Here is a 26983-nt window from a genome sequence, read left to right on the forward strand (position 1 = left end):
ATCCTCCATGAATTTATCTAATTTTCTTTTAAAGTCATCCAAGTTGGTGGTCCTCACTACATCTAATGGGAATGAATTCTAGAGTTTAATTATGTGCTGTATAAAGAAATGGTATCTTTTTTCCTGTCTTGAATCTTCCAATGTTCAGATTCACTAGATGACCCCCCTCCCCACAACATGCATAGTGTTAGATATGCCTTATCACATTCCCCTTTACTCACAGTTTTTCTAAACTAAAAATCCTGAAATGTTGTAACCTTTCCCTCATTTTTGTTTTCTCTAAATAATGCTGAAATTGTAAAATTTTACCTGTGTAGTCAATCAAACCCTTCCTAAAGTTGGCTTGAGACAGGGGTAGAAAATAGCTGTGTTTTGGAATGATGAAATAGCTAAGTTTAGAAATTTATTGAATTAATTCACCATGCCAGGATACACATTAAGAACTTTAAAAAGAAGGAAATGGGGAAAGGTTCTGAAAATGAAGAGGAGAGTAAAAAATGGCCAGCTGTAAAACTCTTTAAATGAGGTACAAACATTTGTTGCTTGTAGGATGCTAATTCCACACACAAATTTTACCAAGATTGGGAAAAATATAGTTTGTCACACAGTAGACCCTAACCCAAGTAAAGTGAAATGCATTTAAACCCAGTTTAAATCAATAGGTTTTAAGTCACCATAAATCTACCATTAATTTCATGGGAATTTACAATGCACTTTACAGTAGTTGAGTTGGAGCCATTGTAGAATGCACATGAACCAGAACCATTGCTACCAGTTTAAAGTACTATACTTAGGGAAAACCTTATAATATATAAGCAATTCACACACCTCAATCAGACCTACGACTTATTAACAGGAGAAAGGAAATTCAGGAACAAAGTAACTTTTAAAATTGTATTTTAATGAAAAAAATACTGTATGAATAGAAATGAAAGTATAACAAAGAATTTTTAGCTGATTCATGAAAACAGAGTTACCAATAGAGTAAGGAAATACTTGATATTAATCTTTTATGCTTAGCTATTTCTCCTAGAAAATTGATACGGATACTACACTACTTTTACACCACAAACCTAAACACATTACCCAAAAGGAAATCCCATTACTGAACTTACTTCCAAGTGATGATTTTCGGATTGGGGCTCCAACTGACAACTATATCATCTTAACCATTCACCACTCTGATATCTTCATGTTCATTTTCTATTTCTTGCATGCCAAAAAGATGACACATAATTTTAATATCCTGATCCTAGCCGCATATAGTTAGAACTAAGGCTCACCAATATTAATGGATCTGATTTAAAAGTATGCTCAGAATTGCCTGGAATTCAATAATATTTTTGTCTGACACTGCATAGGGCTCTTATTTACATAGGGCAATGCAAAAACCTCTTTCTCTCTCTCATACACACAGACACACATTTTAGATTGTACTTTATCTCCAGTTATGAGATCTGGTTACGCCTTTGCCTCCCTCTGCACCACGATCCTGATTGAAATGGTGGGATGGGCAGGCGTAGGAGTGCTTTTAAGATGAAAAAAATGAGAGGGAAAGTCAGGACATCCAATCACAGATCTCATCTGAAGTCATGTACTTTGGCTTGAAAATGTATCTATGTGGCAATATAGGCTGATTCCCACAAGGCTTCCTGCCCCCAGTTCTTAGTCAGACTTTGCGATGCACTAAATCAGCTTCGAAAAGTCACCCAAACTGGATTCTCACACTCTTATCACTTAGACTCAAAATGCTGCAGGCAGCCAAGAAGATGGTGTGTGAAAACCGACCTATGGTGATTTGTATGTGCACATGGCACCAATATTCAAACAGCTGGCTCACTGCATGGAACCACATCTGGAAAGTCTGCATAGACAAATCCAAGGTGTCAAGCACAGGAAAGGTTATTATTTCCCTGGGGAATGCCCTTCCTTCAGATGTCAAGGAGATAAAGAACCACACAACTTTTAGAAGACATCTGAAGGTAGCCCTAATTGGGAAGTTTTTAATGTTGATGTTTTACTATGTTTTTATATATGCTGTAAGCTGCCCAGAGTGGCTGGGGAAACCCAGCCAGATGGGCAGGGTATAAATAATAAAATTATTATTATTAATTTGGATTACATAAACATTCTGATTCTGAGCACACTTATATTGAGAAGCAAGTCCTGTCACTGAAATATCTATAGGACCTCCTCTTGGAAGGACTACAAGCTCATTAAGGTAAGATTAAGATCAATAGGGCTCACTTTCAAGGAAAACGTTAAGATTGGTACAGTACTGTACAAGGAAATGTGCACTTTTCCATTTCCTTGCCACATCACAGTTGTACAAATCACTGTTTCCAATTTGCAGTGCGTTCCTATGCAAGTCTACTCAGAAGAAAGTCCCAATGAGCATAATAGGACTTAGACCCAGGTAACTTTGTATAGGATTACAGCAATAGTTATTTAAAGAAAGTGATTGAGGTGCCATGTTACTAGTTTTTAAAAGTTATTCAGTGTATGATTGCCCTTTGGCACATATTGTCAGATAAATGAACTAGTTTTTCTCCCATAAGCTGTTTAGGTTCATGAAAGAACAGGCATGTGCTCCCGTGTTCCCCATATTTAACAGTGTTCCTACTAATATGCCTTAGTATGGTCCACTTCCCAACACAGAGACTATTCAAATCAGTTTCTAGTGTGCTTGTATCTTCCTAAAATTGGAAGAAATATATTCAGACTGATCCATTTGAACATATAATGGGGATAGATAAACATTCAATTATGTTCCTTGAAATAAAATATCTATTATATAACAAATAAAAATATACATATTAAGCTAGCGGCTGGCAAGCATTAAATCCATTTTAGACATTTGCATATTCTGCAAGTGAAGTGTTCCAACATATCAGAGGAAACATTGGAGGGGGAAGGAACACTTGCCTAGCACAGAACAGGAGCCCAGATTTTTTTGGCTCAGACAGGTTCATTCAAAGTTATGATGATCCTTGCCTCTTTTGATACTGTATTCTAAGCTTCTCCAGCTGTTCGACACATTGCGTCTGGGCCAGCTTCAGTGTCCGGTTCTCTTCTGTCAGGTCTGCATACTCCTTAGTCAGCTGAGCAGCATCCATGTTTTCTTTCTCAGCTTGATCTAGCCTAGAGATCAGCTCCCTTCTGGAAAAAGAGAGAGATTTTTAAATGTCTTTTGTGTCCCTTTGGCTTGGATCCTAAGAACTATGAAAAGAAGGGAAACACATTAAAATGCTGTTCTGTGAACTCTTAGCTAGCAGAAGACTTCTGTATCAGGGTGAGTTACAGTTTAAGAAACAGGAAGAGGAAAAACACTGGCTGTGACATATGAACCCTAAAAAGCGGTTAAATCTAAAATGTAAATATTATATAACTCACAATGAAAGCTTACTCCTCCATGAATAAACTGAATACATGTATATGGGTAATGTTTAGACAAACCTTTGGTTTTGATTTTACAATTAATCATATCTTCTCCTCCCAAATAGGAACATAGGAAGCTGAACTATTGGCTCATCTAGTTCAATATTGTCTGTGCAGACTGGCAACAATTCTCCAAGATTTCAGACAAAATATCAAAAGAAGAGTGATCTAGCAACCGTAGTGGGAAGTGATATGACAAGCTAGCCTGATACCCAAGGCCATCAGATACGTGGGCCAAAACCACCCACAGAACATTATATTGTCTTGAGAGTCCATGTGTTAGATGGCTATTTTTAGATCCAAATAATCTTTTGACCAGATGGTATTGCCAAGACTCCATACTCAAAACAGGTAAGGACAAACTCCATGGATGATACGCATCCCCAACCTCTCCAGGTCACAGGACATGAATCTATGATTGCTTTTCTTTTGCCTATGGATGCCTCTGTGAATTTAACCTTTAAGCTTGAAATGTAGACAGACAATGCAGAAAAAGAAATAACACACTTGGGAGGAACACAAGAAATCTCTCTCTCTCTCTCTCTGCTCCCCCCGAATGTTATCCTGTGTTAGTCATATTCAGAGAAGACTCATTTAAATAAACTAGTTTACTCTAAGCATAACTTAGTTAGATGTCACTCATTTAATTTTAACTAGTCTCTTTGATTAACGCAGAAATTCTTCATGCAGATGTTACCTTTCTGAGTATATGACAGTTATTTAGAAAAGGAAACACACACTTACTTTCTTTCTTCAAGCAGTGCAATTTCCTTTTTGACTTCATAGTATTCTTCTGCTATTTGGCAGTGCTGTTTGAACACCTGCATAGATTCCTTTGAGTCATGGCAAGGAGGTAGAGGCTTCATAAACATAAAGGGGGAAACAGTTTAAGGTTTTTAGCATTCAGATGAATAAATGAAATTTAAACTGAGATGTTATTTTAATATAATCATTTGTGTTCTTATAATGAGTGGAGCATTGCCTCATGAAAGTATTAGCTTAAAAAAGAAGACACCCTCTACATCTGTTATAAGAATAGTAGTACTGTATTAATTTGCAAATGGTATTAAGGATCTAATTGATTCTATGGAACATTCACGTTATACGTATTTATGAACAACAGCTTTGGCTTTATAATAATTATTTAATTAAATAATGCAACAAAGTCACATAAGCTAAATTGCGGAAGACAGAAGGCAACGTAAGAATGACCAATTATTCCTAAAGATATAAAATCCAAACTTGGGCCCTGAGCTAATACCTCTGACCACTAGAGCCCTGGTGGTTTGGCTATGACCTTACATAGCCCATGACTTACAACACAGATAATATCACAATCCAATTCATGTACAGTCTTGCATTTTGTTAATCATATCAAATGTAAAGCATTTTACACAAGGACATAAGAAGAGCCTGTTGGATCAGACCAATGGCCCATTTAGCCCAGCATCCTGTTCTCACAGTGGCCAGTCAGATGCCTGTGGAAAACCAGGAAGCAGGATTCAAGCACTCTTGCCTTCCTGTGGTTTCCAGCAACTGGTATTCACAATTTACATTTTCATTCTACAGAGTAATCATACCTGTTTCTCCAGTGGTAACTATGTTCAAGTTATTTTTATAGAGTGACATAATGCACAAATACAGGCTGTGGACCCAAGCAGCTTACAGTCTAAATTTTTTAAAAGGGGAAACAGAGGGATAGGAGGGGTACGAGTAACAAAATGTAGAAATTAGACAGCTGAGTCACACATACAGAGAGTTTTGGTTTCAAGCTAGGGACAGGGACAAGGCGCTAATTCAAAGCCTTCACAGGGTCATATATGACATTCACAGGAATAGACATGGTTAGACTTCATCAAAGGTGACCACTGAGCCTTCTGGCTAGGGCTCATAGGAGTTGGAATCCAGCAGCATTTGAAGGGCACCACGTTGCCTATCTCACAAAAGCTGAGAGAGGTCGGAACCACATAAAGTTGTGGGAGAAGACTCAAAGGTCTAAAGGAGAAGAAGCAGCCAGTTCCTTTAAGAGGAAAGGAAACTAGGGAGCAGAAATTGGAGAGGCCAAGGACAGGGGTATAATGAGACATACAGATCTATTGCTGGATTACTAGATATGAATGCCAAAAAGGAAGATAAAGATTAAGCAAAGAGATAGGATGGAGCAAGGCCATGAAGACTTTTAATGCTAGATTTAACAGTGTGGAAATGATTCTGCCCAGGACACTACTTGAGAACACTATTACAGATGCACAATTACAGCATCTCAGGGTCAAGGAAACTCAGTCTAACAGATGCAGATGATGGAAAAGTGAGGAAAGACTGAAATTCTGATGTAGTACTCCAGGGAACAATACCAGGGATGGGGAGTGGGAAAGATGAGAACTCTCTACCACTTAGGTTGGTCATTGCACTCATAACTAGTGATGCAACGATAGTTTAATATTCATGGTCTTCAATACTACAGAATCCCAGTGATGGCTCATGAAGAGGGCAGAAGAGATGTTCTGCTGGTGGCACAGAACTTGTCAGGACAGGAGTGAATATGGTGGCTGAGGTAAGGTCAAGCGAGTTCTGGGTTGCTGGGAGGAGCTCCCCAGGTTGCCAGAACTGCCCTGATTTTGCTGCAGCCTTGCCCCACCCAATCTCTGTCCCTATGAGGACAGCAAGACACCAACAGCTGCTGAGGAACTGTTTATGTATCACAATTCATGGTTCAGGAAGCACATCCTCTAGCTCAGGGGTCAGCAACCTTTTTCAGCTGTGGGCCGGTCCACCGTCCCTCAGACCATGTGGTGGGCCGGACCATATTTTGGAAAAAAATATGAATGAATTCATATGCCCCACAAATAACCCAGAGATGTATTTTAAATAAAAGGACACATTCTACTCATGTAAAAACAACAGGCAGGCCCCACAAATAACCCAGAGATGCATTTTAAATAAAAGGACACATTCTACTCATGTAAAAACACGCTGATTCCTGAGAAGGCAATTGGGCCACACCCAGCCCACAGGCCTTAGGTTGCCTACCCCACTCTAGCTTCTCATGAGGTATGCTTTTATGTTCCCATTATTTTTCATTTTCACTGCATCAATGTAGGCTGAGGCACAATGGAAAATGAAATACGTGATGCACCCACCACTTCCTCAGTTCACTTCATACGTCTCTCAGTTATTGCCCGTTGAAACTCAAACCACAAGAAGTGGGTTAAGCTAGAAGGTAGCATACTTACTGCTAATCTTCTGGAAATTTCCAGACAGGAATTCCACACATTCTTCTCTTAAGGAGACATCACACCCCCCCAAAATGTGTCCTATGCATGTCAACACTGTCTAAGGAGGGTTCATTGATTTATTTATAAAATACTTTGCAGTGATTCCGCGGGCGGGCGGGCAGGGGGGCTTTGTAGGTTTGGCAACAGTTCCTAAAGATCAGCATTGGTGGACAATCTGGCCAAAGGAGAGCTTTTATTCTACTACTGATCTTCTCCTGCAATGTAAAGATGCAGGGAAGAGTTTGCAGTGTTGTGTTCTTTCCATCACAAAAAGGTGATTATATACTCCTGAAACTAATCTTAGTTTTTATATGGGAGGGGGTAGGGGAAAACCTGTGGCCTTCAGGTACTGTTGGACTACAACTCCCATTGGTCATGCTGGTTGAGGTTGATGGAAGTTAGAAGCCCAACTATATCTGGAGGACCACAAGTACCTCAGATCATCCTTTTTGGAGGTTAAGACCTTCAATAATATGTTATTGTCCTGCAAATGGCTAGACATACAGCCAGTTTCACTGTCTAGAATGCGATTTATTCCCAAGTATACGTACAATTGCAGCCTAAGGCTGGAACCCTATCCTTCCTTATCTGAGAGTAACCCCCCACTGAACTCCATGAGACATTGTAAGTCTAGTAAATAAAAATATTTTGATATGGTCTAGTTCATCATTCAGTAGTTATTCTGGAGACATATTTCTGTGCCTTTGAATGAGCAGCACCTTAATCCAGACAAAAATCAGTGGCCACAATTTGTCTGTTACCGTGGACTGTGGACCGTAGACCGTGGACACTTTGAAAAGGGTAAGTAAACTTCTCACTATACAGCAACAAGCTGCTTAAGTAGAAAAAGAAAATACTTAGTTCATTCATCTTGACTCAGTTTGTTGCCCAGTTGAGAAGCACACAGCATTCCTCTGATCTAAAAGAGAATCTATTTCTAACCCTGCTCCCTCTTTTTAGGCTCCTCTATTTGTGGCGAAAAATACTTGGAGTCACTCCGTTGGGAGTGGCACAGCACATTCATACTTGCATTCAGCCTTTTTAAATGGCATAGTATTTTTGCTAACCTTCAATATGTCACTTCAATAAGAGTTCACTAAAAGAAGAATGGCAAATGATTTCACCTAAATAGGTGATAACGCTACAACAAAGAAGCAGATGCCTGCTTGTAATTCTCTTTGAGTTCAGTGTAAATATTATTGCTATTTCCATACCCCTTGTCCAGTGTGTGTGTAATATCTTAAACATCTTCTCTCCTTCAATCTGAACATGGTTTTACCTACTTCCAAACCTGACATTCTCACCACTGTGGTTTTCTGTCATCAATATTTTCCTTCTAAAGACTGGCTACACATAAAGCCATGGGAGATACAAAAGGTTAAAGTGGACATCAAGCAGTCAATCACTGTTCCTTCAGTAATTTTTACAGGGACTGCATGAGGGGACACAACAAAAGCTCTTAGCACATAAGTATTTAGGGAAAGGCTATTGTGTATATATTATCTATGAGAATGGGAAACTATGGCAAGTCAAAATTCCTGTCCTTAGGAATGAGGCCACATCTTCCAAGGTACGGGGCATAATTTGTGGGGGCTGTACCCTGTACACCAGGGTACACAGCCCCCACATTTGTTTTCAATATCTGGAATTAACCTAGAACGGCAGTTGCCAACCTTTTGGGGGAAACTGGAGAAACTGCCATGCCCCTGCCAACCAAGCACAAACCACAACCTATTATATTAGCTAAAATAGAATGCTTCTTTCAAGTCTAATTTCAGCTGGGATGAGAGGAGGCCCCTGTGGACACTAAGGAAAGCCTTTGTGAATGCATGTGCACCTAGAGGTGCCATATAAGCAACTCCTGACCTAGAGCATAAGGTGTAGGAATAAATCAAAGTGCCCTTGAACAGGCTCAGGGTGCATTTCGCTCATCAATGGAGTAAATAATGTGGGTTGTATTTAGGAACCATAAATTAACCCAGCTTCTAGATTCCTGACCCCCTTCCGTTGGTCTAGAAGTAGCTCTACTGTAAGAGTCCTCTAAGAACCCTGAAGGGCTGGGACAAAACATTTTGCTGCCTGACATGAAGGATATAAAAACATAAGAATGTAAGAAGAGCCTGCTGTATCAGGCCAAAGACCCATCAAGTCCAACATTATTTTCTCACAGGAACCAGATGCCCACAAGTGGGACCCAAGCACAAGAACACTCCTTCCTCCTGTGGTTTCCAGTACCTGGTATTCAGACACATCACGAGGCTAAATATAGAAGCTGATGAGAGTGGCAGTTCTGTCTTACTTCAACCTGATGCCAGGACAGCATCTTTCACCACACCTGAGGGTAGCAGGTTAGCTTAGGGATGCAGGGCAGATTACCTGGGACACACTGATCTGTCCTACCATAGGCTGCCACTGCTCCCCACCTGCCAGGATTGACCAGCAGAGGAAGCAGTTGCACTCTGCTTAATGGTAGGGCCATTGCTGCCACATTCCTACATAGAACCATTAGGAAACCAGTTTTGTTACCAACACCTGTGTGGAGCTTGAATTCCACAATCCCATTCAGCTTTCAAGAGCCCTGTGCCCTCCAAATGCTTTGGATCACAACTCCCATCAGACTGATCAAGCTGGGTTGGATTTGAGCTTGCAGTCAAAATCAACTTGGGGACATCAGATGTGCAAAGGATGGTCTAGTTCAGCAAACACCACAGACTTTCAGATCAGAACTAAATTTTGCTCAGAGTAGACCTAGTGAAGTTAATGAACATGTTTAAGTAAGGTCCATTAATTTCAATAGATTTACTCTGAAGTAAAACTTAATTGAATACCACCTGGGTTTTCTCCAAACATGACCCGTTCCTCCAAAAGAATTACCGTATTTTTCGCTCTATAAGACGCCACAGACCACAAGACGCACCTAGTTTTTGGAGGAGGGAAACAAGAAAAAAAATATTCTGAATCTCAGAAGCCAGAACAGCAAGAGGGATTGCTGCGCAGTGAAAGCAGCAATCCCTCTTGCTGTTCTGGCTTCTGGGATAGCTGCGCAGCCTGCATTCGCCCCATAAGACGCACACACATTTCCTTCCAAAAAGTGAGTCTTATAGAGCAAAAATACGGTATCCATTACCAGGTAAGGGCCTAAAAGAAACACTAGTACAGTTTGTTGGATGCAGGAAACCGAAGAGAAAGATGTTTGAGATTTGAAATGCTCATAAAAGCACCCACTGTTTAGTTTTTGGACAGGAAACAAGACATCTGTAAAGATCAGGACATTTGTAAATGGTAAGGACAGGTTTTAAAAAATAGCAACAAAGGGCAGGATAAACATAACAGAGATTCTGAAAATGTGAGACTATAGTTCTACAGTGAGGGCTTAGGAGGCTAAATGTGCTTTGGCTGAGGGAGCGGGGGGAAATGAATGTGTCCCCAAATATAAAGCTAAATCTGGTGGTAAGAGAAAAGAACAAATGGAACTGATAACTCTGGTTCTCGTGTGAAACAAAGATAGTGAAAATAAACATAGGCCAGGGATGTTGCTTGATGTTACGCTTAATTAGTGCATGGTTTCAAGTTTGGATTAATGGCCATCTATAGTTTTCTTGGCTATTTAAAAAGTAACCAAATGCATACTTCTGGTTTGTGCCCAGTACTCAACTTGCCTTATAATATGTTCAGGCTTTCATGAATGTTTCTATTGTTATCCTCTCAGTAAATCCCTTTTCCAAAACTAGAAAACTTTTTATTCTGGATTTAGGCAGCCTGTGTCTTTCTCCATCCACCCCTGGCCTCCTATAAAGAGAAAGGCAGCCCATCTGTCTAACAAATCTGTCATTTCCTTCTTTCCATGCCTCTCATTCCCCCAATGTCATTTTTAGTCAGCTACTTGCATGGATTGCTTACTGAAATTTTAATAGCTCAAGTGGCCTCCATCTTGTATCTTTAGAGATGCCCGTCCAATTTAGTCTGTCCCCTACCATAGTCAGATCTAAATGTGAGGTGGAAAGCATGTAGCTGTCCTGTTTTGATCAGGTTCATCTGTGTCAAAGCTATGTTCCGAAAATCTTAAATACTCCCAAACACATATGAACTTGCATTGAACCGTTCACAAGATCATAAGGCAGCAAATGACTGTTAGATTATATAGACTGTACTGGAATAGACATGTAAGAACTGTGTTTCCCAGTACTTATAAATCAGACTTCTATTAATTATCTATCACCTTCTCTGTAGCTGTTTTTTATTTTCCTTTGCAGGAAAAACTATCCCATGGCACAGAAAACAAAGAAAGAGGAATACAGGAAAGAATACACATTTGCCTGACTGGTGTATTCAGAACAAAATACTTGCTCTGCATTACAACATACACCAGGCTTCCTCAACCTCGGCCCTCCAGATGTTTTGAGACTACAGTTCCCATCATCCCTGACCACTGGTCCTACTAGCTAGGGATCATGTGAGTTGTAGGCCAAAAACATCTGGAGGGCTGAGTTTGAGGAAGTCTGACATACACCTGTTTCTTCTGTATTTCTAAATGTCATATATAAAGTGGACTGAAGAAGCATACATATCTGAAAGAGATATGTATTCATTAAACAAATGTGCATTTCAAGGTTTTTCCATCATATTTGAGCACCTGTGATGGCCCCTGCATTTCAAGTGAATACTGAGAAATGCAAAGTTTTTTTGTGGCAAATACATGTTTGCTATCATACAGGCAGTGACTGCTTAAGTGTACATTGGGCAGGAAACTTGGTAACATGCGAAATGACCCATGGGGGAGTGGGAGATGGGAAATGTTATGTGAAAGGGGCCTAGGGACCAAAGGATTCATGTACCCACTAGAAAGTGCAAGGCAAGGGAGCCAGCAAAGAGAACACCACACTGCAAAGTCTACAGACAGCTGGTTAAAATGCCTACTGTCACTGTAACATTTTGACCAGGCAGCGGGACCAAAGTGATGGGAGGTGGGGTAGCAGAATTTCCACATTTTGAACTAATGTTTGCTAGAAAGCTTCTAGTCTAGATTTTATTTAAGGAAAGAGAAAAGAGCAGAGGTCCTTTGCTGGAAATAACCAAATGTGGAAAGTGCATTCTTTCTTTTTCTAGATGCATGATCTCAGTCTGGATCTGTGTTCTTATTCCAGTGACGCACTTGAACATGTACTTCAAGCCGTCTATATTCAGCAAAGTTCTTGTCCTTACTGGGACATGTTTTTTATGTAAATTTATTAGACTGCTCCTAGTTCAACAATATAAAAAAGGTTGATGACAGGAAACTTTATTGTCTCTCCAAGCCTTCTGCAAATTTAAAAGATTATACCTGGCTGGTAAGGATAATTTTAAAACTGTTAAATCTTATTCTTGCTTGCATAGTGCAGCATACAGTATATACATAGCTGACTGGTATTAGCATGCATACATTGCAGATATAACCACAAGCACTGTGTTGGTAACAGTGCCATTCACTTCCCCCTATAAATGTTAACTAATGGACCACTGATTCAGTTCCTAAAGGGAAACCCCTTGCCTTTCCGGACCTCAGGGCTTCTCCATTTTCCTGCTCATCATTATTAACTTTATGCAACATTTCTCCTACTGCAGAAGGGTTGGATTCAGTACTAAAATGTGGAAGGAAGAAAAGACACTATTTAACTACAGCTGCAACAGAACTTCCTTCTGTGTAAATATGCATAGGACTGCACTGTAAAATTCATGAGCTGAATTGCAGCTCCATCTACTTTTTCTTAAAAAATAAAAATGGCAGTTCACCCACATTTTGGGTGGGTGAAAGATTCTGTCCCTCGCCTTCTACTCCTTTCACCTTTAAACTAGTGTGGAGCCAAGAATTTCTCCGGCATTTTGAAAACTATTCTCCGTAGGTCAATGAGAAAAGAAACTGTGTCCAAAAATTATAAAAGGGGAGAGTTGATTTCAGTGAAATTCTCATAGGTGATGTGAAGCACCTCACTTCTGAAGTGGGTGAAGTATCCTTTCTTTCATTCTGCACATCATCTCATCAGAGGACTGCATTTTGCAGACTTCCTGGGTGCCTGTGCTTATGCTCCAGGAAAGCTAGCCTGAATAACTTCTCCCATGTGCCTTTTTAGATCAGGAAGTGCAGGTAGCTTAAGAGAATACAGAGTACTTGAGAAATGTTTACTGGAAAGAATAACTCACCCAGCACCCTTGGCTCCCTCACAATGAAAAGGTAAGCTAACAGACATTCTAAAGAAATTCTTAAGTGCCCTGATAATGAGGCAGAACACTGGAAGCCTCTTTCACTGATGATTGTGCGTGCGCGCATGCGTGCACACACGTGTGTGTGTGTGTGGAGAAATCAGGGCACAGATTTCAGCATAGAACTACTTTACAGCCGCCATCTGCCGTCTCTTGGGGTGAAAAGATGGAGATGGAGATATATGGCAGCTGGGAGAAAGATCCAGAGGGGAATGAGAAAGAAAACAAAGAGTTTGAGTTGGATGAAAGGCATCTTGAGAGGTGTCGGGAAATTAATCACCTCCTAACACTGCTCAAGGTGGGATGAAATTTCTTTGTTCTTTGCTACCTGAAGGCCTCCCATTGTCTCAGGAAGAGATATTTCACTTTATAAATGTGGGATAACCAGCCTCATGTGACCAACATACTTAAGTCTAATTAATGCATGAAGGGGTTAATACCACAGAGTAAGTTGTCCTGCCAGGCTTGGTTAGGTCACTTCTCCTCACTTTGGGTGAAAGATAATCTATCAGAGAAGCTCAACATGGCTCTAACAAGCATATCTTAAGTTCCTATACCAATAGTATAATTTAAGAATATTACTGCCTGTGCAACTTTTCTAAATGGAAAAGCACATGAACCTGGGCTTTGGAGAGTTTGTAAATAAAGCATTTTCAACTTGCCAAACATGTGCTCTTTTTCTATGTGAAGAGAAGAGGGAGGTTTTGGATCTCACAAGGGCAAATTTTAAAAGTCTAACAGCCTATATTTCCATGCTTTTCATTTTTATAGTTTGAGTACATACATTGACAATCACTCACTACAACAGGAGAAGTCCATTTTTTATAGTTATAAATAATTGTAGTCCACACTACGGATTTCTGTATTAAATAAAAGAGTCACCTGGAGCTGCTTTTCTAAATCTGGAAAAGCCAAAGGAAAAGCATTCTCAGGGGGTGTATCATCTGAAAAGAAAACAAGTTTAAATTATTATTTTGAAATCTTAACAATTATTAAGAGGCAGACTACATCATCAGCTGATGTAAAGCATAGAAAAAACGTGCATGCTTATATTTGTTTCCCATCTATACAAACATATATATGGTCAATTACTTAAGGGGATGGACGGACCTGAATACCAAATATGGCCCCCGGGTGCCTCTATCTAACCCTCAGTCACCCCCACTCTCCTCAGGCCATAGCTCTCAGCAGCCCTACTTCACAACCTCCTTGAGTGTTTTTGTCTGGCTGGAATGTGTCTTTGAACTCTGGTTGCATGGATGGAAGATAGAGATGGGTGTGTGGGTGTGGGTGTAAACCAACCTGATGTACAAGGTAAAACTTGACATTTGCCTCTGACCTTGGTTATCATTGGCGTGTGGCCCTTGGAAAGACTGCCCAGATGGGAATGCAGCTCTTCTTTTCAAAAAAGTTCCCAACCCCTGCAGAGCATAGGCTCTACAATAGAAAGAGAGAATTTGGAAGAAACGGATATGCTTTGCTTGGGGGGTGGGTGGGTCTGCATAGGGTTGCAGCTCTTTGCAAATGATTTTACTGTACATGGAATCACCTTTAGGGCTTCATCCATCACATGACCACATACTGTATTTGACCACATCAAATATGTAACGTACAGTTGTGAAGAAGCCTGAGGCTGCCTTCTTGGATAGCAGCCCATTGAATGACAGCACTAAATGCCACTGGACTTAGGGAATCATGAAGTTCAACTTAGTACTTTCTCACAGCTTTACAGATAATCTAAATAAATAAATAAATAAATAAATAAATAAATAAATTTGACACAGTGGTTCCATTAAGTCTAAGCCCAATGACTGCATCCATTTCACCTAAAAATAAGGGATCAGGACCCATAAAGGTCATAGATAAACACTAGCTATAGTCTTGGGCTGGGGTGTTTGGGGTTTTTTTTGGGGGGGTAGGGTTGTTCCTGCTGGTTTTTTGTATCTTTTTATAGATCTTGTTGTGATTTAGCTGAAAATTGTTTGGTTTAATTGTCTACTTTTTAACGTTTATTTATTGTTTCTGACTACTTTTGTTATGTTGCAGTTGTGTATTTTTTATGTTGTAAGCCTCCTTGAGCATGGTTTGAACTATGGAAAGGCGGCATTCAAATAAAATTATGCATGTATGTATGGACAACAGTATGCAGATAAAACCTTCCAGAACTTTATGGTTTCACATAGTACAACTCTCTGCTTCAGCTCATTACTTCAGTGGGCTTGAACACGGTTTGTGCTGTTGCCTGTTGAAGTCAAGTTCTTCTATGCATTTTCCCATCTTAAGAATGGATGACCGTCCCTTCCAACAATACAATTATATGATTCTGTTATTCTTACAGTACATGCAAACAGAGGCCTGATCTTTTCCTGACTGCCACTTGCATGTATTTTATAGGGACAGGGGGCTAAAAATGCAACATCAATACAGTTCATACTGAGATAGTCAGAACATGTATTTTGTATTCTGCGATCATACCAGCGGACAAAAGAGGAAGGACCATCAAATATTACTATAGCAGAATGTCAAGAGTGGACAGCTGGGTAGTGGTGACATTCTCCTTTTCTCCTGGAATGAGAATGGAATGACTAGATCCCTGGCTGGTTGCCACAAGGCAGCATGAGACTGCTTGGGCTAAGGGGAAAGCTTTGGTGGCTTTGGTGTGGGCTCAAGGCTTTATTCTTCCTGCATCTGGTTTAATCGAAATATCTCTGGCTTATTTATATGCATGTTATGTGATATGATATCAAATGGCACACTAATATCACACTGTGATACATCTATTGTTTCTTTGGCCAACTAAATTCTTTCAAGAAATAAAAACAAGTATGGCTGGAAATAATCTTTCCTATGTTAAAGGTATTATTGTTGTTGTTAATTCAGAAATCCAGGATTTTAATGTAGCTGTAATTGGGCAGTAGTGAATCTACCCAGTGCAATTAAAAGCTGGAGAGGTAAAAGGAGCCAGGGACAAAATTAACAGCTTTCACCATAGACTGTAGGATGTTATCTGGACACCAGGTCTACCTGTTGAGGAGCAGTAGATACCTACTGGGAAACACTGAAGGATTAGATTTGGTATGGTTTTTCAGAGGCCAGGTCTACCCAGCTTAGTGGACCTGGTGTCTAAGCCTTGTTGCCACTTAGTCACCAGGCCTGCCAGAAACAGTTATGTATGTATATGCTTTGCCTGGTGCTGGAAAGATTCCTACAGATGTCCATGAAGAGTCTGGAAAAGTCCTAAACCTGCAATTCTAAGCATGCTTGGCAAGAAGTGTCAGTGAAGACAGACCTAATAGTTTAAAAGTAGAGTTGCAGCTGGTTTTTCAGCTACAGTGGTCAATCCAGCTTCCTCTTGGTATTGGAATTTGGATGCCAATACTCATTCTACCAAGTCAGCTGCTGAGTCAGACACCAGACTTGCTCTTCCAGCCAGTGTTCCAGGTGGACTGCAAGTAGGTATGGGGGATAAATGCAGTTGGGTTGACATTTTAATGCAGAACTCCCAAAGGGCTTATCCAGACTTACCTTTCCTCCGCTCCTTCCAGGCATAGTCTACAATTTAAAGCTCCATGTCCAAGCATGCCCCTTTTTCTCTCTCCAGAGTTTTCCCTGTGAAAATGCACTCTTTAAAGCTTAGTTGGAGCAAATGTCAATCCACAGAAATCCCAAACTGACACAGAAATCCCAAACTGACATTTGTTCCAATTCAACTTTAAAGAGTGGGTTTTCATGGGGAAAGCTCAGGACAAAAGAAAAAATACTGAGACATGGAGAGTTAAGGCGTGGACCTCTGGCTGGAAAGGTGTGGATAAGCCCTAAATCACAGTAAGCAAACTGAAACACAGCTGTCACTTGCAATTCTCACTTTTCCAAATTTTGCGGTGCTATTCTATAACCAAATAATGTGTTAAAAATGTGTGTATTAGGGGACAGTAGGCATAAATATGAACATCTTAGTTAAAATAACATTCCAAAATGCATTGGATTAGGTAAATTTGCTTGCAAAAATGTGCCTATCTGGAGAAATTCACACTAAAATATTGATGAATTTTCATGAGAACTTTAAAAAATAAATAAATCACAAGCTGATACGGAACTGCAGAGAAACTGACTCAAGACTGGAAAAATGAGAAACTGAGAGAATCCAAAATTTACAAATTTATCCATCCCTAGGTGCAAGCTTTCTTTGCTTTTTTTAAAGTACTACATTTATGTTTACCAATATGTGTTTTAATCCTTTGCACAATTGTTTTAAAGAAAACATTTTCAAAATAGTTCTTTTCACACAAGCTGCTCAGAGGATTCCCAAGGGGGTGGGGAGGTGTGCTCTCTGTGATGTAATGACCAATAGCCAATCAGTACTACCCACAAGTAGCTTTTGCTGCAAACCGGAACTATTTCCCCCCACAAAGAAAAGGTTTGATTCCAAAGAGATGAAAGTACGTCTGCTCTACTTCTCTACAGCTGTTAGGTCTATTTTCAGAAGCCTCAACTAGTTGTGATGCTAATTGTGCCTAAGCAATTAATATTGACAGTTTAAAAAAATTAAATAGCACATGGAGGGGAGGTTATCTCATGGTCCCAATCAAAATCTCCTCCAGCCCTAGTACTCATTGGTGCTGATGGGATTTTCATCAGGACCGTAATGAGGAAAAAGGGTTAAATCCCTTACATGTTGTGCACTGTGGTCCTAATCCTTCTGTCTCCCCTAGTGTGGCTATTTATATATTGGGCATGTTAATTACCTTTTCATAATTAACACGAGTCCTCAGTAAGCACGTTTATGGTTAAGGGCTGTTACTTTATGAATTTTATGCAACATCAGTTGCAAGTGTTTCACTTTTCGCAACAGAACCCTTTGTGCATTTAAAAAAAATCAAACCAAATATTCTAAATGAAGAAAGTTGAATCACAGTGAATGGCCAAAAGGAAAGGCAACACATGTCTCAAGTCACATTGGTAGAACATTTAACTGAGTCGTTATAATGCATTTTGACAAGGATACTGGATACTGATACTTCTTTTGGCAACTCAAGAAGCCCATACAACTATTTCCATTTCTAACATGAGTATTTCTTTAACACAATATTTTTAACAATTTAATAGTGCTAAAAAATGACCCCTAGAGAGTAAATGACCACTAGACGGTTAAGTCCAGTCAAAGGCGACTATGCGTTGTGGCGCTCATCTCACTTCAGGCTGAGGGAGCCACTGTTTGTTCACAGACAGCCTTCCGGGTCATGTGGCCAGCATGACTAAACAGCTTCTGGCACAACGGGACACCGTGAGGGAAACCAGAGCGCACAGAAACACCGTTTACCTTCCTGCCGCAGCAGTACCTATTTATCTACTTGCACTGGCGCCCTTTCGAACTGCTAGGTTGGCAGGAGCTGGGACAGAGCAACGGGAGCTCACTCTGTCATGGGGATTCAAACTGTCGACCTTCCGATCAGCAAGCCCAAGAGGCTCAGTGGTTTAGACCATAGAACCAACCACTCCCTGCTTTACCTTTACCTTAATTTAATTGTATATGAATTGGAAATGCCATGGATTGAACCTGGGATCACCATGAGTGATATATATCCAAATCCATACAATTTATGAAGAACATTTTAAGCATAGAAAGCTCCATTATGTTGGACAGGTCAGACGTTACCCAATTCTTTAAATTTAAATTATTTATATGATTTTTAGACCGCTTTTCTTTTTTAAAAAAACAATTTTTATTAACCGGCCAATCAAATCAAATTAAATCACATCACATAAATTCCGAATTACAAAGCCAAATTTTAAATTTTGTTGGGGGGACCCATATTTCAAGATCCAAAGGGGGATTCTGATCATCTTCTTGCTACTGCGTTAATGTCCAAATCAATCCAAATCAGTCCAAACAGAGTTCATAATTCTATCCAGTCTTATCTTGCTGTTTCCACATCACATCTTGTTCATATATTCTCTCTTTTTTCTTTATGATCTCTTCTGATAGTCTCCTTAAGCCGATAAACACCAATAATAATCCTGTGTGAATTTTCCGTTCTTCCACTCCTCAAATCGAGATGGTTTCCATATATCATCACCTTCATAGATAACATCGCTCTTTCCATCATTGATCTTGTAAAACTGTCGCTCTTAAGTCCCTCAGAGGACCCACAATATATAAACAGCTCTATTTCTCTCTTTCTCCTCCCAGACTCAAGACCTCCGACAGAACTTCCCAATATGGCGACGACATTTTTAACTGCGTCATTCCAAAGCTCTTATACATTCCATGCTCTTCTTAAGATTTTTAGACCGCTTTTCATCCAAAGTCTCAAAGTGGTTTTTAACAATAAAAAGAAAGATGAAAACCAGATACATTTAAAAATAAAAGCAACCAGTATAAGCAATGCAGAAAAGGGTAGCTGGGATTCGGTCCAGAAACAGTGCTCAACTCAACAACCTTGGCAAAAAAACCCATTAATTTTGTTTCAACAACTTTTGTGTCCAGATTTTCACTTTTTGAAATATGGCAACCTTAGCTACACAACTTGTCTAAAAGCCTCAGAGAACAGAAAGGACTTGACTAGATGACAGAAGGTCAGCAGTGATGGTGCCACCCATGTCTCTAAAGAGAGAGAGTTCCAAAATCAGGGTGCAATTACTGAGAAGGCCATGCCCTCCATTCAAATACCGAGAGCAATACTCGCTGGCAGGACTACAAGCAAAGCTCTCCTGATTGCTCTCATGGTCTGAGCTGGCTGATATGGCCTAGAGTTGCATACTCTGACTGCAGTTCTCTCAGGTCTTAAGCACAAGGTATTTCACATTACTTGTCACCCAATATTTCTTTCATTCAAGATGCCAGGAATTGAACCTGGTACCTTCTGAATTCAAAGATGTGCTCCATCACCAATGAGCTATAGTCTATAGACTATAGTGGGGAACCACTGGTTGGGTTCTAACTCTCATCAGCCCCAGCCAGCATGGCCAATGGTCACGGACATGAGAAGTGTAATTCAACAACCTCAGGACCACCACTGGTTCCCATCTTTGCTGTAGAGTTTAGTCAAGTTGTCAACTCTGTTGTTGTAATAATGGTTTGGGGTAGAGCATAATAAATTTTAAAACAGATTTAGCCGTTAACCATAAGAGCAATGGGGGGGGGGGGAGCCACCTAAACTTGTTTAGCCTATTTCCCTGCTTTACCCATGACCAAAAAGCCATTTCTTTTGCTCATTCTAGTCCTCTGCAGTGCAACACCCAGCCGCCTCACTTTCAGCCCAGCTTCTTAGTTCTTGCACTGTGGATCCTCTGCAGCACTCTCCATCCTAGCTTCTCTTGATTTCTGGCTCTCTCCTCTAATAATAATAATAATAGTTGTACCCTACCATCTGACTGGATTGCCCCAGCCACTCTGGGCAGCTTCCAGCATATATGAAATCATGATAAAACATTAAACATTGTTTGCCAGCCTCATATATATATATATATATATATATATATATATATATATATTCCAACACCTCCACTCAGCATCTTTGCTTCACAAAAGTTTTAAAGTTTCTTGTTCTCTAACCGAGTTGCTTATCCCTCCTCATAAATTCCTGTTTCCTGGTCTGACCTTTTCAACTCCCTGGCAAGTAGGGCAGGCCCAATAAACTTTTGCTGCCTGAGGCAAAGGAAAAGTGACGGCTCCAGCCCTCCAGCAGGGGTGGGGGCTGAGCCAGCAGGCAGTTGAATCATGCTTCAACACCGCTGATGGGACAACATCCTGTACTACACCCAAAGGCTGGGTTAAGGGCTGTACAGGTCAGTGGCATGCGCAGCTCGGTTGTCCCACTGCTTCCCACCCAGGAGCATCTGCTGCCTGCAGCAGTCACTCTACTGAGCCTTGAAGCTTATAGTCTAAACAAAAAGCAAACATTTCACAACTAAGAACAAAACACCAAATGGCATATCTGACCTTTAGAAGACACCTGAAGGCAGTCCTGTTTAGGGAAGTTTTTAACGTTTGATGTTTTATCCCCAGAGTGGCTGGGGAAACCCAGCCAGATGGATGGGGTATAAATAATAAATAATAAATAAATAATAAATGCAGTTTCATTCACAGGGGCTCAAAGATACAAGAGTCCTTTCAGGACCTGAAATTAATCTTAGTCATTGACACCAATGGTTAATGCAGCAATTATTATAAAACCTTCAGAAAACTAAGTCATACACAACTTTTCCACATAAATTATGCAGAGGGAGTATAACACATACATGACAGAGCTCTCTCCCCCCCCCCTGCACTTTAGGCTGCAAAACTAAACAAATAGTCAGCAGTAATATAAAGAACAATGTCAACCAACTTTTTACTTCTTTTGTTTCTGAGGGAACATACAATCCAGACCAGCTGTTTCCTGAGAGCTTCCCTCAATTTGGTCAGGAAGGTATTTTTTTACCCAATCTTGTTTTTTTCACACTCTCTCTCTCTCTCTCTCTTGTCCTTCTAAAGATCGACCTAGAATTCTGTAATGTCCGTTGGCCTGTTGCTGTGCTAGGCTTGTGTCTTTCTGTTGTTGTTGCAAGTAAGAGCCCTGATAAACAATTTCAACGAACCAGGTTTGCTAATAAGATTATAACAACTTGATGGATGTATGAGACCTCTGGGTTAGGGCTGTATATAAATTTAATAATAATAATAATAATAATAATAATAATAATAATAAGACCAAATCATTTCAAACACCAAAGAAAAATCAAACTGTGACACTGAAGTGCCAATTTGTGGCAATAATGGACAACCAGGACAAAGAACCTTTAATAAATTTGAATTTTACCTGCGGAGTCATTTAGACTGAAGGCAATTCGTATCGGTTTATCAGCAGGTACCCTTGCGGTGGTGATCATGTGGGCACTTGAGCCTATGCGTTTACTTATGTGTTCCAGCTGCAAAATATAAATATTGCATATTTTATGGGTCTTGAGAAGCCAATGCAATGTGATTTTAACGTTCTTCAAATATCGTCATAACTTCTCTGATGTAATCCTCTCTCATGTTCAGGAATATTGCAAAGCATAATTACCTGCAAGTAAATTCCCTGTAATTATTCTTTCACATATAAGGTGCACAATGTGCAGAGAGAGGCAGAGCACAGGAATCATATATATTTCCAGGCAAATCCAAGTCTTCCATTGAACAATTGCTAGCCAAGACAATTTTTCAGAGAAACTCACTGTATTTGGCTGCCATTCTTGGCTTTTCCTAGGACAATGCAGGATTTAGTGAAATTATATATGTCTACAAACTGGGTGTAGGCATGTGGAAATGCATAACTGATCTGTGACCAGTCCTTTCTAAGCATTATCATCTGAGATATTTCTACAGGTTTTTGTGCAATTTAAGGCATTTTAAAAACAACCAAAGAGTGATCAACAAAGGTACTGGAGAACACCCATTAAACAAAATGACAGTGAAAAAGTCAGGGAAACAATTCTTTGGCACAAAACAGCCCATTGCTTTACAAATGGGTTTTGCTTACAAACTGGCAGTATTAAAAAAAAAAATTGGCAGTATTAATATACAATGCTATCTTGCAATAGGTCAGATCACTGGTATATCTAGACGAATATACAGTGGTACCTCAGGTTAAGTACTTAATTCGTTCCAGAGGTCTGTTCTTAACCTGAAACTGTTCTTAACCTGAAGCACCACTTTAGCTAATGGGGTCTCCCGCTGCCGCCGTGCCGATGTAGCACGATTTCTGTTCTCATTCTGAAGAAAAGTTCTTAATCTGAGGTACTATTTCTGGGTTAGCAGAGTCTGTAACCTGAAGCGTATGTAACCTGAAGCATATGTAACCTGAAGTACCACTGTAAATGAGTTGTCCTGCATCCTCTAAAACATAGCAGGGGAACCTTTCGAGCTCCATGGGCCACACCCTTATCCAGATTGGACAGCAACCACCTGATGACACCATGATGTCAGGTTCAAGGTGCTGCTAAAACTAAGGTTTTCCGCCTCCATTTTAGCAGGGCCTTTGATGCAACCCTTCCTGAATCAGGAAGAGGTTTGAATAGAAACTCCTGCTAAACAAAGGGGGGGGGGGGACACATTTGTTTTATTTAGCTGAGGTTTTAATGCAAACCCCTTCCTGAACGAAGGAGGCTGTATGGAATCCTGCCAAACTGAGCACTGCTCAGTTGTGTGCTCCTGTTCCCTATTGCATGCAGAATTTACACTGCCCTTCCACCCAAGTGACACCAGCTGGTGGATGTGGTTTGTGAAAGATAGCCTCACAGGCTAACTTAGATCTCCCCAGCAGACCAAGATTGGCCCACAGTTCAGAGATCCTCCCCCCCCCCAACTCTAAAAAGCCAACTAAAATACATTTAAACCAGGTGTTCTGATGCTTACACTGTAAATTTTTAGACAAACAGATATGTCTGTAACCTAACAGATTTCATGAGTGCAACTAACTTGTTTTAATTCTACATTAAATGAGCCCACGATAAAATAAGTTTACTAAGTTTGAAGCCAGCCACTTACTTGCTCATTGCAGCCGATTATCACCATTTGGAGCACCATTCCAGAAAATGTGACTACTGGGTCAGAGAGTGATCTGTTCAGAAACCCTGCGATTTGTATACAGATACCAGATTCCCCCACAAATCTATTACTACTTCACTGCTGCTATAATATTAAGTGGCTAACAAAGAATTAAATCTACTGAGTCAGTTGTAAATTACATACTCAGCAATGTAAGCAAGGTGCATTTATATTCCGCCATTGGCCTGTCCTGCAGTTAGTATGACATTTAGCTGGTGGAAGAAACAACTCATTGCTCTGCCTCCTTCTAATGCTATACTTTGAATGCAATAGCAGGGGACTGGTTTGTTCAAACATCACTGGTAGAGATGGGAGAATCTGTCGATTTTAGTTTGTCATTTTTCCAATCTTAAGTTCAGCTCCACATTTTCCTATCAATTTGTGACAAAACACCCAAATGAAAAAGTCTATTTTTCTATGCAATTTCGACTAATACACATAATTCTGCAAAGCAATTTTCCCTGATATAATGCAGTTTTGTATGTTATTTTCATTACTTTACCCTAATATATGCATTTTTGTGCACAAGCTGCAGAGTTGCATTGCAAAATTTGGAGAAGAATATCCAAATTTTGGTTCACACAAAGTGCAGACTGGGTAGATTCACCTTTAACATTTCACCTGGAAAAATTTAATGCAGCTCTTAAAACTGCAAGAACTTTCTGAAAGTCTGGACTTTGCAGTCTTATGGCCATTATATTTTATATTTTATTTTTTGAAGCACTTAAAAAAACATTTGATAGCAAGAACTAGTTCACACAAAAAAAATCCTTAACACCATTCTCTAACAGCATAGGATGTTGTGGTAGTAGGCATAAATTTGGCCAGCCCACATCTATTTTCCAATGTACCTTGTTCTTTCAGCATTTATCTAACAACTGTAACACTATCCTAGTTGTGAAAAGCATTTAAACATGTGCTTAAGCCAAGGAGTGTTGTCATTCATTTCAGGATGACACACTAATGCAATTTGCCGGCTCCGGAAATTGTGTTCAACCTCAAAGTGACCCATTTAGATTATTAAAATATAATACTCTAAATTACCAAAGTTAGTGTACCTGGTCTACTAAAGCACAAGCAGTAAGTACATTGTTTGTTTTGAAAGATGTTTGCTGTGAGAAGTTCTATGATATGTCCCATATCTCTCAGATGCTGTAAGATGATCACAGCAATATCTAAATCTGCTAATAGCTACACAAAAGAGGTTGTAACAATGTTAGCTCTGAAGAGAGCTTGCCAAAATATTTAGACTTACATATAAGGGTTTGGGAACTCAAGTTATACCTTAGTCAATGCAAATAAACCAAACTTAGATCCATACTCTTTAGCTTAACTACTAGGCTATTAAAACTGCATAATAAATATTATTGATGCATCACTTAGCTTACTATCAATTATTTAAAATCATATCTATACATGTATGATTAAATATTCTTATTGAGTTTAAATACAGTACTGCTTTATTTTCTCTTTACAATCACAAAAGCATTTGAGATGGTAAAGATACATAATTATAATTTATTGCTCATAGTATTGTGACCAAACTAACCTACTGCAAAACAGACAGAAAGCATGAATGAAAGAAAGGTTATATATTTGGAAAACCATCATCATCATCATCATCACTTTTCCCTCCACGAGTCTCCTGTGTTCATCCTTTGGATAGCTTGGAACAATGCATGAAAGGCATGTTAAAAAGTGATCAAGCTATGAAACAATTTATATGTTAAAAAGCACAAGGATTTTGAGTACAAAGCTAAAATGTGCTTGTAGCAAAGCCATTTGTTTTAAAAAGCCATTCTCTTATCATGGTAATGTAAGTTTCTTTTAAAACATTTGGTTTTCCACTTTTCAGAAAGGCAACTACTTTTCCTGTACACAATACATACATATAGTTTTCTCTGTACTTTACCAAAGAATCCCAAAAGGTCTTCCTCTCAGAGAATGAAACAAAATGAATCTATGCAAAGGAAGGATGGAAAGTTCATTCACAACATTCTCTGTGTGAACATCATTAGTGAGATAAATTAAAAAGAATTGCCTCAAATATATCCCTTTTCCCTCTCTCCTGATGAAACCTAAAAGCTTTCAATTTGAAAAAAAAAAAATCCCAAGGAAACAGTTCTTCAGTTCAATTGCCTGTGAAACTGAGTGATCCTTCCTTATTTTTTTAAAAAAAATCTGCAACAGAACTCAAGTTAAGTGTGGTTACAACTCAATCAGTTAGTTCAGTTTTCACACCTGTTGCCTTACCTCACTTAGTAGTGTCTGCACTTGTATAATCCAGGGCCAGCCACTGCCTTGGCTTGTCGCTGCCTTTATGGAGTAAAGATTCAATAGAAGAAAAGGCTGCACCTGCTACATAGCAGCAACTGACAAGGTCTGAGAAGTTGAAACAGCTGTCAGGGCAACATGCTGCTACCTGCACTTCCCATAGGCTTTTCAGTCCCTGAGGACCACCCTTTTCCGTTTCCCTTCACAATTTCACCGTTTCTTCCTTTCCAACAACGAAGGATTACAGTGTTGTCATGCTTCATGGGGCAAAAAATCCTTCCATCAGAGGCATTATTAAAGCGATGAACTGTCAAGAGTCCAAGATTTTTAATTCATTAGTCCTGCCAAACCTAAAATATACAAACAGACTTGCTTCATAGGACTGGAATGTTTTCAGCATGACCCAATCAGTGTCTGTGTCTATTCCAGCAAACTGGAAAAGATAGCCTGACTCCAGTCAGCAAAAATGTCTGCGTCTCAAATCAGCTTGGGTGACATTGCCAACTTGAACCGGCTGCAAGCAAACTATCAGATGATAGCTCCCGCTGCTGCTGCTGCTGCTGCTATGAAAGCGAACAACTAGGTTAGACCGGGCTCAGTAAAATGATACCATCCAATAAATGAGATGATAGACCTGCAGCTATGAAGAGACAATGGGCTATTCTTAGATGCACTGTATACTAAGGGTCTATTAATATTTTTCTTAAGGCATGTCTATAGCCATTCCGGAATTACACTGCCCGAAATGGAAGGGAAGCAATATGTTTTCATAAATCATAGAGTTTACAATTGATGTTTTATGTGAAAGCTAGAACTGCTGAAAATACAAGCAAGCTAATAGCTAGTAAATTACACAGTCTCACCACACTCCCCCCCAATGACAATATGTATACATCCTTCCTCAGTCTGTATAACATGCTTTATTTACAGCCCTGACACTCTATTTGTATCGTGTATTTTCAAAAAATGGTTGGGATCAAATTATTTTACATTTAAATTATTTTACAATCATGATTATACTGAAGTTATTATGCATTACCTTTTGAAATTTATTTATGGAATCATGCTTATATGTATAAGTTTATATTTTTAACTCCCATATTAATAGTAGCTGTAAAGTGCTGCTTTTTTCTGACTGCTGTGGTAGAGCATTTCTGAGCTGCCTTACAATATCAGTTACTGGGTTGAG

General features: G+C 39.6%; 1 protein-coding gene across 4 annotated transcripts; it reads right to left on the minus strand.

The window, feature by feature from the left end:
* Positions 1–880: 880 nt before the first annotated feature.
* Positions 881–26362, minus strand: MAP3K7CL (MAP3K7 C-terminal like). Of its 4 annotated transcripts, XM_083737527.1 has the most exons (6): positions 22783–25677; positions 21998–22675; positions 21752–21860; positions 13833–13894; positions 4183–4298; positions 881–3159 (listed from the first exon to the last, which is right to left on the minus strand). In XM_083737527.1, the coding sequence occupies exons 3-6, from the start codon at positions 21819–21821 to the stop codon at positions 2979–2981; spliced, it is 429 nt and encodes a 142-aa protein (XP_083593653.1). In that variant the 5' UTR covers positions 21822–21860; positions 21998–22675; positions 22783–25677; the 3' UTR covers positions 881–2978. The 4 variants fall into 4 exon arrangements, with proteins under 4 accessions (XP_083593653.1, XP_083593652.1, XP_083593651.1 ...); XM_083737526.1 differs by lacking the exons at positions 21998–22675; positions 22783–25677 and adding an exon at positions 25774–26362; XM_083737525.1 differs by lacking the exon at positions 21998–22675 and having other exon boundaries at positions 23461–25677.
* Between the last annotated feature and the right edge of the window lie 621 nt (positions 26363–26983).

Source organism: Podarcis gaigeae (genome assembly GCF_964106915.1).
Source record: "Podarcis gaigeae genome assembly, chromosome: 4".
NCBI classification, from domain to species: Eukaryota; Metazoa; Chordata; class Lepidosauria; order Squamata; family Lacertidae; genus Podarcis; species Podarcis gaigeae.

Coding starts and splice junctions, on each gene's coding strand:
- MAP3K7CL (XM_083737525.1), bottom strand. CDS start 23,499: ATGGTGCTCCAAATGGTGATAATCGGCTGCAATGAGCAA. Junction 21,861..23,460: donor TAATCGGCTGCAATGAGCAA/GTAAGTGGCTGG, acceptor TATATTTTGCAG/CTGGAACACATAAGTAAACG. Junction 3,160..4,182: donor GCACTGCTTGAAGAAAGAAA/GTAAGTGTGTGT, acceptor CTCTTTTTCCAG/AAGGGAGCTGATCTCTAGGC.